At 35.7% G+C, this 16,704-nt stretch overlaps 1 protein-coding gene across 1 annotated transcript in view; it reads left to right on the forward strand.

Annotated features, from left to right (window-relative positions):
* Positions 1 to 16,704, forward strand: part of LOC136038909 (protein lin-37 homolog) — a 54,387-nt gene that overhangs the window by 5,289 nt on the left and 32,394 nt on the right. Inside the window, exons 2-3 of the mRNA XM_065722390.1 lie at positions 13,381 to 13,483; positions 16,152 to 16,207. Of these exons, the coding sequence (XP_065578462.1) occupies positions 13,381 to 13,483; positions 16,152 to 16,207 (159 nt within the window). The remainder of the gene's footprint in view (positions 1 to 13,380; positions 13,484 to 16,151; positions 16,208 to 16,704) is intronic.

Genomic DNA, 16,704 nt, shown 5'->3' on the forward strand with positions numbered 1-16,704 from the left:
ATTTTCATAGTTGGAAGCTAGATGGCCTATCCTGTGGCAGTTGAAACAACGGCGCGGAAGGAAAACAAATTCTTGGGCTTGTAATTGTTCGTAGCCATTTCTAACCGAGTTTTCAAGGAAAAATTCAAGATCACTCTGCATCTGAAAAATATACTTTATATGTTCTCGACTTTCCACACTGGGTTACCTTCGTACATTTCGATATTAATTCTTCTAGCTTCGAGTGATCGATATCCTCCAGCACGCGCTTGACCACGCCGATATAAGCAGATTCTTTTAATGAGGCATTTAGACTTGGGCTTGATGTTTTCATAATTTCAACTATTTTCGTGGCTGCTGTCTTAGTTCGAACGACAAGTTTCCACTCGTTATTGGTGCGCTTTAAATCTGTAACGTCTTCCACAGAGTTCTGGCATATGGAGTCCAAGAAAACCTTGTGTTTGTTTGGGCCTTTAAGGTCAGTTGGTGGGTTTTTCACCATAACAGCATATGATGGCTTTGAGGGGGGTGCACAATTTAAGGATTGTTGAGAGGGCTTAGGCAGGCTCATTTGAGGGTGGGTTAGCGTTGCTAGAGCACCATCCAACTTCCTAGACATTTTGTTTATTTTAGAAATAGCTGTGGCGCTAACGGCATTGCTTATTGCGGGAACTTCACAGGGGCTGAATATCACGAATTTAGGATTGTTCACTTTTTGCTTCGCGGCGTTTACTAAGGTTTTCGACATTTCGAGAATATTGTCCTCATCTTTGGCACAGATTACTACTCTATTAGACTCATTAAGTTCTGTATGGAGAATTCGTTTAGCTAGTATAATTGTCTCATGGTTGTAGTAGCCTTCCGCTGATTTGATAATTGATTCTATTTTAATGCCATCGCTAAGCGCTCTGCTAATGAAGTTCAATACTGCATTTAATATCAGTTTCTCACCCATCTTACAAGTCCCAAAGATAATCCAAAAGCATAGTCCGTTAAACCAGTTATGACGTCACTTTTAATTGTATTTCTTATTTATAGACGTGCCAGCCTTCGTCTGTTTCTCATTCAAATTATCCAGAAAAAGTATCCAAAAAAGATCTAATTTCTTCGTCACTGAGTAATTAGATATAGTACTTTTACAAAACGTATCAAATCAATCTGTTGCATAACACAGAAATCACTATTCAAAATATAATCCTTTTTCAACAACACTTCTGCAGTTGTAAATGTGCTTGAAAGATTTGTCAACAGAGCTCTAATTCATCACTTGGAAATTGTCAACATTCTCACTTCCACTCAACATGGCTTTGGATCTTTAAGATTCATTGATGCCAATCTAATATACACACACAAGTATGCAACATCATTATTGGATAATGATTTACTTGTTGACATGGTGGTCCTGGACCTCTCAAAAGCATTTGAAATGTTTGTCATGAATTCCTCATCACCAAACTAAAAGAACCAGCTATTGATGATGTTATTGTCCAGTTGGATAGAGAGTTTCCTTTCAGAAAGAATGCAGGTTGTAAGAGTTCATGACTTTCAATTTGTCCCTCATTTCTCCTCATTTACAACTGTTTTTAAGCAGTGTTCCCTCAGGGGAATGTTCTTGGCTCAACTCATATATCAACGATGCACCCAATCTTCTCTGAAACCTCCTCATGCTTTATGCTGATAATTGCAAATTTTAATGGTAAAGCAGCCTCAACCTCAGACCTGCAATCTATCCAAAAGGACCTTGACATTCTTAGGACTTGATCTGATACATGACTCCTTTCTTTCAATGCTGATAAATGCCATGTAATCTGCTTCTGCAATCATAATGCACATCAGCAGTACCAACTCCAAGGTAACCCCTTTTTTGCAGTCTCTGAAGAAAGAGACCTTGAGGTCATTGTCAATCATCAATTTAAGTGCAGCACCCATGCAAAATTTGTATCATCATCTACACTCCATTCTCTCAGAATGATCAAAAGAACTATCTCTAGCAGATGCCCAAATGTGTTTGTGAAGCTCTACAAGACACTAGTTTGTACTGCCTAAAGGTTAGAATTTCCCTGCCATCACCCTATTTTGAGAAGAACAAAGAAATACTAGAAAGAGCACAATGAAGAGCAACCAAAATGGTTGAAGGTCTCAAATAAATGCCATATGAAGGCGTTTACATCACTTGAAGTTTCCTACTCTTGTATAATTGAGGAAACATGGCAACATGATTCTGGCCTACAAAATTATTTCCAAAAATGTTTTCCCTGGTCTCCTTGCCCTCTCCCCAGAACATTCTGTGACTAAATGGCATTCCAAGAAAACCTTCAAGAAACTCCTTAGTCCAAGAACAAAGCAATTTCTTCAGCCAGCAAGTATCAAACTTGTAGTTAGTAACAAACTCTCTGAAGATACAGTGGCTGCTGATTTGACGGGTACATTCAAGCAAAATCTAGACAAAAAATGGCTACAGCAAGAGTTCCTGTACAACTAGGAAGCTATTAAGCTCTCAGCTTAAATGTAGCAAGCAACAAATCAAACAACCTAAAGAAATCATAATGGAGCATTACAAGGATGGAAAATCCTTAGAATTGTTCCAAGCTGCAATTTAAGGCAATTTTTAGGGTAAAGGGTATAGTTCTATTAGTCTATCTGGTATCTTAATTCTGCTAAAGAAAAAGGACAAGGTGTCACTTTAAATGTCCCTTGGAAGGCTAATGATGGTGATGATGATAAATTTATTTTCCATTTGTAGGACAAACAAATAAAAATTGTCTTAAATGGAGTATAAAATAATAAGAAAAGGAAAAAAGAAAACAAACAAGAAAGCAAGAAAAAACAGCAAATCCACATTAGCCTGAATACATAAACCAATAAATTTACATTAACTAAATATGTACAACACATGAGGCACCACAATCCAAATTACACCATAGCAAGGTATAAACTATGATTAGCATCTAACCTCGCCACAAACCGATCACGCCGATCTTTTACCCACTGAACTGTTTCTTTGAGACTATATTTTTTCACAACATGAGTATTTTGAATCCAAAGTGGCAATTTCAGTAAAAACTTGGTATATTTAAAATAAATTGATCAGATATATTTCACATTGGTTGCTATAAATCTGGGCCAAAAAGGGGAAAGTGCAAGAAGGTGGGGTTTTACAAAAATTGAATAGAGGCGGGCTAGGACCTGTCAATTACATTTCAATTTGCACAGTACAAGCACTCCATATGCCTTACAAGTTTGATTTATAAAATGGCTGATAAGTCCATCTCGAGTAGACTTCATGGTTCTACCAATAGGCAGTCCAAGATACATGAGGGACATCAAGGACTCCACCTCATGATTGCAAAGGTTAAATGTATCAAAACTAAGAGGTCTATACTCACTGCAAAATGTCAAGACTTCACTTTTTTTGCATTAAAAAACAGACCAGTAATAGCATACTCATCCTTTAAAACTCGAAAACAATTCTCAATCATAGAAACTGCTCTACTGAGATTTAGAACATCATCAGCATAATTGAGCAGTGACAAGTCCAATCCACAAAAAAATGAAACTATTCATAACACGTGTCTGTGACACTGTTGTTATACAAAGGTGGTGATGTAATTGCACCCAGGCAGATGCCTTTCTTAACCGGGATTGGAACAACTGAAACATCATTAGATGCCAACCTAATTTTTACATTTAATTTCAATAATTTTTCATTAATTTACATTTAATTTCTTATACAAGTTTCTTCAAACCATAATTATCGATTTATTTAAGCCTCTACTACTTGCAGAAAACAGCAGATGAGAGTGGAGAGAGAGAGAGAGAGAGAGAGAGAGATCGGTATATTTAAAAACTATCATAGCATAGCTAAATTCAGTTTTTTCACAAAAATCATACATTTAAACAAAAATCACACACTACAACTCAGCATTAAAAATTGATGTGAAGAAAGGCACAGATGAGTTGGCGTAACGATTAGTTCGTACTTTAGGGGGTACAAGTTTATTTTGTAACCGAGTTCGGCTATTGGGAGGGGCTGGTTCGGGTAGTATTGATTGGTGGCTCTTATTGGCTAGGACGGATTTTCCAAATTGCTGAATAAGGTGTTCTAGCCAGGCTTTAAGTGGAGATAAATTTAATTTAGTGAGGGCTTGATCATAGGGTATGTCACGGTTTTGGAGTATAATCCTTGTTACTCTTTTCTGGACGCACTCTATGTCGCGTAATAGGTATGCTGTGCGGATAGCAGATGGACCCCACACCGGGCACGAGTGGATGCCTGAGTTTAAGGCATGTCATACATTGTGCCCTGCAAGATGCATAGTCTCTCCTATCTCAGAACAATCTATTAAAACATTAGCTAGAATAGTATGAACATGCTTCCTACTAATGCCATGCTTAAATCCAAACTGTGTGTCAGGCAAAAAACATACTGCATTTATCTCATCAGTTACCAATAGCTCCATTAATTTACGCAATACAGGTGACACAGTAATAGGGCGGTAAGACATGCACTGCACAGGGTCTTTACACTTTTTTAGAACTAGTGTTAAAAATCCAATGCTAAAAATATCTGGGACAAGTCCAGTATTAAAGATAACCTAGTACAAAATTTGGGATGAATCATTAAAATCTCAGTACTATAAACAAAATGCATTCCATGAAGCTCATCTATTCCGCGAGAATGTTTTTTCTTCAGACAGCGAATAGCCAGACAAAGCGTCAACATATCTACAGCATAACCAAAATACTGAAAGGATAATGAATCATCAAATATCTTTTCATACTTAGCTTCTAAATTTGCGTCTGGTTGAGCAAACTTAGAACTAAAATGCTTAACCCAAGACTCTTCATCTGGTCCAGGTGTATTCTGACCATCACTCACTCACCACTTACACTTATTGAACTTGTAGGGTTCATTTGGAGACCCTTTAAATGACTGGCTTCAGTCATCTACAATATGTAGCCTGTGTTTGTGTAGACACTTGGCAAAGTACTTCTTAGTTAGGAAGTAAGCTTCATTCACTTTTCCACACTTGGGATGGCCGCATTCAACCCAGATTTTATGCCAAAATTTTGAACATTGGCATGATTTTTGAAGGAAACTATTATCTGACCAATTTGGTATTTCGAAACCGATTCTAACTCGTCTGGTAGGTACTGCAGCATCTTCCACGCAGCAAAGTGCGTGGATTATTTCCCAACAGTATATATTCAGGAGAATCTACTTTTTGGGAGTCTGGATACATGGCTTTTTCTGTAATAGCTGAAAGGGCACCTTTATCTTATTCAGGATATCATCAAGCACAGTGTGGTATATCATTTGGTTGACTTTTCTACACTCTGATTTCGTGCACCATTTTCTTTGTGGTCAATGAGCAAGATCTCTCTTGACAGAATGAAGTAACATAAAATGATCAATAGCACTAACACTGATATCCACATGGGGCGGCCCAGTAAACTTGAGGTCAGGACAGGAAAGCAAGAAATCAAGGGAAGAAGCAGCTCCGGAGTTTTGTACATAAGTGAAGTGCAGATCATTTGAAATTGCTTGAGTATCACAACATGCAGCAAAAAAGAATCTGATGTGGGAGCACATTATGTCCAATAGATCACAGTTAATGTTGCCTGCAATAACCCACTTTAATTTTTTGTCACTACAAGTTCCGAGAAGGCAGAAGGGCTTGTCACATATGCTGAAAAATTTGTTTTTAGACTTGCTGTCTCTGTAATTAGTGGGCATGTATGCTGAAATCACTACTAGATCCTTTATCCGAACAGCAACAAAGTAATCAGACTTGCTAAACATTGCAGGGCTTAGACTCTTATTCACTATTAAATAAAAAAAACAAATTTTTTTAACTCAAAGTATGGAGCAACATTAAAACTTAAAACGAACAAAATTACTTTGTATATGAAAGGGGCTGGTCCCTCCTCAACGCCCTGCTCTTTACGCTTAAGTTTGACACTTTCTCTCAACTCTACTTTTTAAAACAGTACTAACAGTTTTAAAACTTTTTAAAACAGTTTAAGGTGCCCTCCATTTTTTTGGTCACTTAAAAAAAGCACTAGAACTTTTTATTTCTGTCAGAATGAGCCCTCTTGCAACATTCTAGGACCACTGGGTCGATATGATCACCCCTGGAAAAAAAAACAAACAAATGAACATGCATCCATGATCTCTCTTCTGGCAAAAAATACAAAATTCCACATTTTTGTAGATAGGAGCTTGAAACTTCTACAGTATGGTTCTCTGATACGCTGAATCTGATGGTGTGATTTTGTTAAGATTCTATGACTTTTAGGGGGTGTTTCCCCCTATTTTCTAAAATAAGGCAAATTTTCTCAGGCTCGTAACTTTTGATGGGTAAAACTAAACTTGATTAAACTTATATATTTAAAATCAGCATTAAAATGCGATTCTTTTGATGTAGCTATTGCTAACAAAATTCAGTTTTTTAGAGTTTTGGTTACTATTGAGCCGGGTCGCTCCTTACTACAGTTCGTTACCACAAACTGTTTGATATGAGAGTGATGCCATTGGATGGATGGCCTTTTCCCAATTGACGTGCAGGGACCGCAAAAGTACATGTGTTTTCATTCAGCTTGAGTAGACATAGAGAATCATTTGTTAGGAAGTGTTCTTGTACACAAACGATTTCATTGAAACAGAATAAGCTTTCAATAAGTGGCAATTTATCTAGCACTCTACCGTTAATTTTCCAGAGGATTAGAGCTCATTGTTTTAACAGGGCTTTCTGCGCTTCAGGGTATTTGAACAAGTAGCACGCATGATCACTGGAGCCATTGAGGGCACATTTGAGTCCCTCCCTGCATGGATTTGCCTTGTCACTTTGATGGGGTCCAGCACATCTTGAGTATTTAGGGGGCTCTTATGCTGGTTAGCAATGTGCCCAAAAGACTGACAATTATAGCACCGATTTGGGAAAGAATTAAACTCAAATATGGGGAGCCGCTCATAACCAATTATAGGGGCATGGTCAATAGCATGATTCACGATTTTGTTTTCCTGAGCTGGAGTGCATCTGTACAGTTTATAATGAGGGAGCAAAGCATTTCTTTATCCATGTCTTCGGGTACATGGCGTACTATTCTGTAAAATAACAGGCTTTTAACTCTTGTTTCAATCGATTTGTCCAAACTGCCTAATGCGTTTGTGAGGTGGCTTCCGTCACTTTTATTAGAGAGCACCACACGCCAAGCTTCCTCGCGAGTGTTCAGATGTATGATGCTAATGCTACTACTCCCTACAGAGTCCAGAAAGTTCTTATGGCTGCAGGATTGTCCAGCTGTTTTGGTGGGTTCTTAACTATAACTGAGTAAGAAGGCTTCGGCATAGCTGACTGAGGCACCTCTTGATTCAGTACTATTGAGCAAGCCTGAGGCTTAAGAACTATGGCTAAATTTCTAAATTCCGTCCATAGTTCTTGAACTTGGTGGATTAATGTAGCAGATACTTCCCCTGGGCGATTGGGATGTCATCAGGATTCCAAATGACAGAGTCTGGTAAAGAGATTTTTCTGTCATCACACATATCAAAGAGACAAAGTATATCTATGACATCATCTGCAATTTTTTATGTTTGCTTTCTTTTGGCCTGGTAATTGTGGTATTAGGCCATAAAAAATTTTTCGCGCTCACTCTTCATCATAAAAATCACATGCTGTTTTGACAATAGATTCGGCCGAGCACCCAGATTTCCTTGCCCAAAAAATAAAGTTCAGAACAGGATTCAAAACCAATTTTTCACCTGTCATAATCAATCATCAGTAGGAGGCAACATGTCAGACAGGTTTATAATTCAAGAGCAGAGGTGTTAACACCTCAGTTGTTCGAGAACAACTGAATAAAAATCACAACAATGCTATTGTGACGTCGCTTTCTCTCTGGGAGGTACCCCAATAAACAAGGGAAGTGTCAGTCCCCGTTCACCTGATCGTCACAGTTTAAGATAGACTCTGCTGGCAGGTACAACGGCGCTTGCGACGGGTAGCTGCCCCTCTTCTGCTTGTCAGTTATGGTTATGTAAAAAATATGGCTCGCCACTCTTAAATTGAAACCAGCACAAATCTATTTTTACAGAATATAAATAAATGTCCAGAAATTAGGTCAGTAGATTACAACATTTTTAATCTGTATAAAAATCTTTTGAAAGAATGGTCACACAGTTAACACTGGTCACTGAATTAATTTAAGATCCTACAAGTTGATAAATCCAGAAAATTGTTATCACTTTCAAGACTAAATCGAGACTCAATAATGGAATTTACCAAAACTGAACTTAAGATATAGCATTTTTGTCAGATTTTTGATTGGTTACCTAGAGACCGGTCTTCTTTGCACTCTTCCAAGCCCTAAAAAAACCCATCTAAGATAGTTGATTGATACCACCTTCCTGGGGTATATTGTTTGCCCTGGATTCATTCCTGAAAGTTTCATTTCATGTCATTTGCCTCTCATCTAGAACTTTACACAACCTTATGCATGTCAGATTCTTTCCATAGTTTATTTAGCTTTTTAAATTAAGTGGTTGTAAAAATATGCTTTACTGGGCTGTAATAAACATGTCTTTGACTTTAACCGCAAATAAGTAAGTGAACCTTATATTCTACTAAAATTTAAGAAATATTTTTATATAAGCTTTTATTTCAGTGTTTTGTTTAATAATTGATAGCATTCAGCAGTGTTAAAATTCAGAAATACTAGAAAATAGTCAAATGCTTTTAGTCGTTGCTCCTTTGTAAATCAGACAGAAACATAGTCAAAAAAGACAGTTAGGGATGTAAAATATAGACAATACAGTGTGTGGTAGACAGAAGGAAAGTCAGCCAAAGATCCTATACCTTATTATCAAATCTCTGGTTAGATTCCTTAGTAACACAGAAATGAGATATGGTAGCAAAAAAGAAATATAAGATTCAATCTTCATTCAGTGCTGTTTGGTAAATATAATAATAACAGCCTCCCCCTAATGTCTAGATACAGCCCCAAGATGTATGAAAGTTTGCAAGTTTTTTTTTTAAATTGATGTTATTTGATGATGATTGATTATTGATGATGATGTGGAACAGCTGTTGATGAGAAATAATTACAAAACACATACCATCAAAGTCAGTAAATTTTATTTTTATATTATTTTATTTATTATTTTATTATTATATATTTATAATAATGTATATTTAATATTTAATATATATTTAATATATATATATATATATATATATATATATATATATATATATATATATATATATATATATATATATATATATATATATATATATAATAATTATTATAATATTATAATAATAATTTAATATATATTTAATAATATATATTTAAATATTTATATATTTATAATATTTATTATATTATATTTTTTTTAATTTATTATTTTATATTACTTTATTTACTTTAATTATTTAATTATTCTATATTCTAAGCAAACTTTATTAATTTATTTAAATTAATCTATTTAAATTAAACTAGACTAAAGCTCATCACCACATTCAGAAATTTCTTAATTGTTGTATTTTCAGAGTTGCATCCCAGCTCCCTTTAGATGTCTAGATATAATCTTAGGCTAAAATATATACAAAAGTTTGCTAATCTTTTTTTTTAAACTGGCATCATAAACCTACTGTTGATATGGAATACTGAACAATATCGAAAACCTATTGGAAAATATCGAAAATGAAACGAAAACCTTTGAATTTTTAAAGAAAATATTTGTGAGCTTGCAAAAAGTTTAATTTTTATTATTGCACAAGATAAGTAGAATTGAGTTGCAAATTGATACAGCTTTCCTACAAGATAGAAACTGACATTAATGTCTTGACAATGCTTAGGGTTTTCATTAAAAGATTAAAATTTCACTGATATTGGAGCATGTGGTTATAAGTCAAGATTTGGGAATGCTACCCAAGTTAAGTTCACTATGTTTTGTTAATTTCCAAATGAATGAAGGGAGTATCTCCAACATTATACTTATATTATTTAGAAATAGTTAACATTCTGCCTACAGTCCAGTATTTTTTGCATTGCTTTCCTGTGGTCAATTCAAAACAAACAAGATTTTTGAATGGGGATGCCTGATTTCTCATGATGTCCTTAGCTATTGCTTTTTTCAGCATCGAATCTTTGAAATACCTTTGCTGTGCTATAGCTATAACTATAATAAAGTTTCACCATTTTTATGGCTGAAGATTAATTCTCTGCCGGAAGACATCAAGATTATTTGCACATAAAAGTCAAAGGTGGAACATAAACTGTAGCAATATCTCTACTAGCTATGAAATACACTAGAAACACAGAAAATTCCCTTCAAGAAGGAGGGTGTCTCCAATTCATGGTTTAAGTAATGGCAGTTTCAATAAAATATTTTCCAATTTTACTCTACATCAATTATGACTTAAAAATTTACAAAAATGTGCTTTCACTAGCAGAACTACGCAAGTCAAACTGGTTTCCGAACGTCAGTTGCTCGCTTTTGTTCCGTCAGTCATGCAGAGTAGACTTGTTATATGCATAAACTTAATACGGGGCACCGAATCCAAAAATTTCAATAGATTTTCAATAGATTTTCAATAGTTGAAATTTCAACAGCAGAAACTGTTGTTCTAATGAATCTAAAATTTTTGTCATTTTGTTAAAAATTTTGTTTATAGATAAATATTATTATCATAAGATATTATTGGAGTAATAATAGATTAATTCTAAATCAGTGTCAATTACTAACTAAATTTGCAAACACAAACTCACCCCTTAGGATAAGATTAAATTAATTCAGCGTGAAATTAATATAAGATGAAACCATTTCTCAAAGCAAAAAATATCTTAGCTCTTGACAGAAATAGGCATGCTGAGAAACGAAAAAGAGCTATTAAACAATATAACCCAAAATAGATTACTTTTTTTGTTTCTGTTATTGATTAAATAAAAAAAACAAGTTTTTTTTTAACTGAAAGTAAGGAGCATTATTAAAACTTAAAACGAACAGAAATTACTCCTTATATAAAAGGGACTGTTCCCTCTTCAATGCCCCGCTCTTAACGCTAGAGTTTGACTCTATTTCTCAACTCTACTTTTTAAAACAGTAAAAAAATTTATGTCGTTAAATTTTACTAAAGCTTAAATTTTGTTCCAATTCCTTAAGAATGACCCCTGAATCACAAAAGCTGTAGAATAAATAGTTGAAATTAATGAAGTAACTCTAGCATAAAGAGCAAGGTATTAGGAGGAGGTGAACCCCTCATATGCGTAATAATTTATGTTCGATTTAAGTTTTAATGCTGCTCGTTACTTTCAGTTGAAAAAACTTTTATATTTTTTTTCATTGTTCTTTAAAAAAATGCTAAAAATCCTGCGTCCCCTTCATGGAAATTTTCTCCCCCATGAAAAATTCCTCCAAGGAAAGATCCTCCCGCATAACCCCCTCTCCCAACCAAAAAATCCTCGTGAAAGCGTCTGTACACTTCCCAATAACGATTAGTATGCGTAAACACTGGTCAAAGTTTGTAACTTGCAGCCCCTCCCACGGGGACTGTGGAGGAGTAAGTTGTCCCAAAGACATAGTTATTAGGTTTTTCGACTATGCTGAATAAAATAGCTATCTCAGAATTTTGATCCGGTGACTTTGGGAAAAAATGAGCTTGGGAGGGGGCCTAGGTGCCCTCTAATTTTTGGTCGCTTAAAAAGGGCACTAGAACTTTTGATTTCCGTTGGAATGAGTCCTCACACGACATTCTAGGACCAACGGGTCGATACGATCACCCCTGGGGAAAAAAACAAAACAGAAAAACAAACAAATAAACACGCATCCGTGATCTGTCTTGTGGCAAAAAATGCAAAATTCCACATTTTTGTAGATAGATGCTTGAAACTTCTACTATAGGGTTCTCTGATATGCTGATTCTGATGGTGTGATTTTCGCAATGCAATGACTTTTAAGGGGTGTTTCCCCCTACTTTCTAAAATATGGCAAATTTTCTCAGACTCGTAACTTTTGATGGGTAAGTCTAAACTTAACGAAACTTATGAATTTAAGATTAGCATCAAAATGCGATTCTTTTGATGTAACTATTGTTAGAAAAATTCCGTTTTTTAGAGTTTCGGTTACTATTGAGCCGGATCGCTCCTTACTACAGTTCGTTACCACGAACTGTTTGAAAAGAGAACAGAAGCAGGCACCCCCCTCTCCTCCCATTAAAAAGGAAAAAACAGAATAGTATGTTTCTTAAATAGCCTAGGCTGAGCCTCTTCCAGGATCTACCCATATCTATATATTAATAATCAAAGCAATTGCCACTGTAGAACTGTTGGTGTAAGGTCAGTTGTTGAAGACCTTTTGGATCAAAAATCCTGCTTTGATTTTGAGGCTATTGTGGTTTTACCACAATAGCTTTTACCACAATGTTTTTTTTTTTATATAAAATCCATATATATAAAGGATTTTATTTGAACTTGCTTAAATGTTTTGTCTCCAATTCACCTAAACTTTTTGCATTTGAAGGCCCTATTAGACTTAGAATCTACTCACAGCTAAGAAGTGACTTAAATCAGATGACATAATATGTTGCTAGCTTTTCATAAGAGTGTAGGTACAATATCTAACAACAATGTCTCCACCCCTAATCTAAAATACAGTTCCAATGCATTAAACCATTAATGTAATGTGTTCCTCATGGTTTGCTGCTGCCAGAAGGTCCTCCTACTGAGGTTGAATTGACATATGAAGATTACAAAGATTATTCTGGTATGTTTGTTGTAGGCTGTTTTTGGTGTGCCTCTGCAGTATGAAAACTTTCCCAGATGTAAATTTAAAAGATTACAACAAATACCTATTCAACCACGTATTAGCTGAGATGTAGGCTATATGGAAAGCTAGGTGAATAATAAGAATAATCACATGTATCCCAATGCAAACATAGCTTATTTACAGGTCTTTAAGAGCTGTGACGCTTGTCACTATTACTCTATCTTTCTGTTTGCCTTTGTTACATATGATGCCACCTATCTTGCTTATCTTGTATTTTCTGTGGCTAGCGAGTGCAAATTGCTTGACAGCCAATTTAGACCATTTTATGTAGTAATCCTCCTAAATTCTGTCATTTATGTCATGTGAAATGCTAAGGATAAGTAACTTGTCAGATAAGTAATCTGGGGCTCAAATGGAGTATTAAATTATCCTATTAAAAAAGAATGAATTTAATTTACAAAGTTAGCTGAAATTTTGTGAAGTGATAATGCTAAGGCTCTGTTAGTTTTAGTATTTTACTTTGAGTTTTTAGCCTGTCTTTATTTTAATGAAGAGCTTTAGATTGTGAAAAGGTTTTTTTGCAATGCCTTTACATGTCTAAAAATTTTTTTGCAACTAATTTTTTTTAGCAAATCAATTAAAAGAAATAAACAGAGCCAGAAGTCATGAGAACATGCTTAATGATGAGCCACCGGTAATATTTGATGAGGAATTTGAGGAGCAGTTCAAAAGGTAGGAATTTGAAGAAAAAATATTTTGTATGGATTATTCTAGTTAAAATAAGAATGGTTATTTTATAGTTCAATATTGTTTAGGGGGGAGGGACGGGAAGTACACCATGCCATCCCTTTGGAGGTACTATGAAAGGCTATCCAAAAGGTATGTGTATGTTTACTTTCAATTAGTTGGGTTAATAGAGTACCTAATGCTAAGTCTGGGGCAAAACTGGGGTAACATGACTTGAATCTAGCAAGGACAATTTCACTACAACATTTGGAACTGAATTCTTCAGGCCTTAAGAGAATGATAGCAGATCCCAATTTGTGATTCCCTTGGACATGAGGCAAAAAATTGTCTGAAGTCGGTGCCAACTGCTACCCTACACACCACAAAACGTTGGAGGACCTAAATCTAAGTAAGTTGTGTTTGTTGAAAGAAGTATAGTTTTATTAATGATGTAGATTAATTTAATATCAGCACAAAGTTGTGTTGGCATCAGACAGCTTGATGCTGTAATATGTTGTCAGTAGAGTAAGAATCCAAAATATTCAGGTCCACATTGTAACTTGAAGAACTTTTCTCATTTGATTCCTCAAGGAAAACTGTCCCAGGGTAACCCAAAATGTGTTCCAATTTGTTTTCAGTTGGTTCAGTTTTAAACTCATACATTTTAAAGAATCAGGGGGCAAGAGGAGATGGAGAAATTTTCCGCCATAATTTTTATGGCACTTGGTATTTACGAAGTGACATATAGCGATCGCAACTTCTCTCTGTTGGTCTGTCTGTCTGTCGGTTCCGGTTTTACTAGTTCGGGCACTTCCAGATAAGCAAGGATGATGAAAGTTGGCAGGCGTATCAGGGACCAGGCCAGTTTAAATTAGAAATAGTCTTTTTGAAACCATACTTCGCTGGTATGTTTTGTCAGCAACGCCAACCTCCTAACCCCACGAAACAGATTCTATTTTCCTTGCAATAGTTCCAAGCCGTCGACTTAGTTATCTCCTGATCGCGCACCCTGATTCTGGCTACAAGAAGTGAACTTGCTGACCTTCGTTCACATGATTCGAATGAAGCGTCTGAACGCAGGTCAGCAAGTTTGCTGCTATTTGAGAGAACACAATGTTCGTAAAAGAACTGAGAATTGTAGTATTTGATGCTAGTGGACCCGTGAATGGACCCTCCTTTGCTGGTAAGAAAGTGTTACCTTGAATAATTCAAAATATCACCTAGCATCTAGAACGATTTATGATAACTTCGACGCTGGAAAATAACGTAATCGAGTCTAAAAATCCGACTGCAACTTTGATGGATGAATTGAAACGAGGGTACTTCGAGACTTTTGATCCTCTACTAGTCGAATTTGACAGAAGGTTCACTGATAACTTGCCAATTCTGAGGGTACTCGAAGCCTTGGACCGAAGCTTGACCAAATTTATGGACGTAAAGTTTCTCAAATGGTTCTCCGCTGTTTACGGCGAGCTAGATATCGACGACATTCTTGTCAAATCTCTAGCTTATATTGCCAAGAATTTGGAATGAGGAAACAATTCCCGAGAACTTCATAGACTTGTCGATCATTTTCAGGGATTACCAGTGAATTACTCAGAAATAATTAAAGTACGTCATATTGCTGCCACATTCCCTGTGACAACAGTGACCAATGAGTATTTTTTTCTGGCCTAGAAACAGTGAAAACTATATGCTGTCTACAACAGGAGACGATCGTCTCAGTCACCTCCTTTTGAAATTTACAGAGAAGGAATCGGCAAAAAATATAGACTACGACTAGCCTGTTGACGATTTTGCAAAGATCTTGCTACCTTGAGTATTGTACTATTTTTCGCTTTTCTTGTGTTTTTATTTCAATAAACATATCTTATGTGAAAGATCTCTCCCGAAGGAGAATGAGTATTTTGGTTACAACCCTCATCATAACAATAACGGTTACATTGAACGACGTATTTTTTTTTTTTACTTAATAAGGAAGGTTTCTCTCAAAGGAAGGCCAGGCTGTAGTCTGGTTGATGTTTTCACTTTTGATCAAACACTTTTTTTTATTCCTATATTCACGGCGTCAGGTACTTCCATGTATCTGATGTGTTATTCTTTTGCCTCGTATCTAAACATCGAAGTTTTAAATGTGTGCTTGAACCATCTCTTTAAGGAATCAACAGAGTGTATTCTTCATTGTAATAATTAGTTCCAGAACCGGTTTGCCTGAGTTATATATTCGGTTATAGCACATTTCAAGGCAAAAAGTGTATGCTGAATGCGTTTTACTTAGAACATATGATTGATGCACCGCTAAAACCCACAATTATACTTAAGCGACACGAAACTGATCGACACGGAGGCGTCTAAATCTCTAATACAAGGTGTAGCGCTAAAAATTTTTGGCTAAGATTCTTTTTTTTTGTCTGTTTACGATAATAACCCCATAATTTAATTTCAGGGCAACAAGCCCTGAAATTGTGTTTTAGTGGTAGTGGTAGCTGAAAGTGCGTTTTACTTAGGACGTATGATTGATGCACCGCCGAAACCCACAATTCTACTTAAGCGACACGAAACTGATCGACACGGCGGCGTCTAAATATCTAATACAAGGTAAAGCGCTAAAAGTTTTTGGTCAAGATCCTTTGTTTTGTCTGTTTACGATAATAACCTCATAATTTAATTTCAGGGCAACAAGCGACAGGAAGCTGAAGAAGATAAAGGATGGCTCCAAGTATTATAAACGTAATATTGCATTTTTATTCAAAATTTGAGTTTAATCTGAAGGGGAAACAGAAAGAAATTTTGGGCAAAAAATTTAAGTTTTAAGCCTAAGATCCCCCCACCCCACCCCTCTCCTGGCTAAAAAAGGCTCTGAGCTGATTTCCTTTAACCTTAAAATTTGATGTGCAACTAGACATTGTTTTACGTTGGTCTCAAAGGAATCGATCTATTCAAAAAAAGGTTTCAGACTCTTGTCCATGAAAAAAAAATTATACGAATTATGCGAAAGATTGGGTGTGAAATGTGCCACTGCATGGCACGATGTGCCTAGAAACATGGAGATGCTATTTAAGAATTGATGTTTCTGCAGGTGGAAATGCTATTAAAAAAAATTAACATGGGTAGTGCTGACAACCCCCATGCCTTCTCAAGACCAGAACATAATTCGCACTTTACTGAAAACCCCATACGTTTTAAATGTTTTGACTTTTTTAACTTGTAATAAATAAAAAATTCTT

The sequence above is a fragment of the Artemia franciscana genome, chromosome 18, assembly GCF_032884065.1.
Source record: "Artemia franciscana chromosome 18, ASM3288406v1, whole genome shotgun sequence".
NCBI classification, from domain to species: domain Eukaryota; kingdom Metazoa; phylum Arthropoda; class Branchiopoda; order Anostraca; family Artemiidae; genus Artemia; species Artemia franciscana.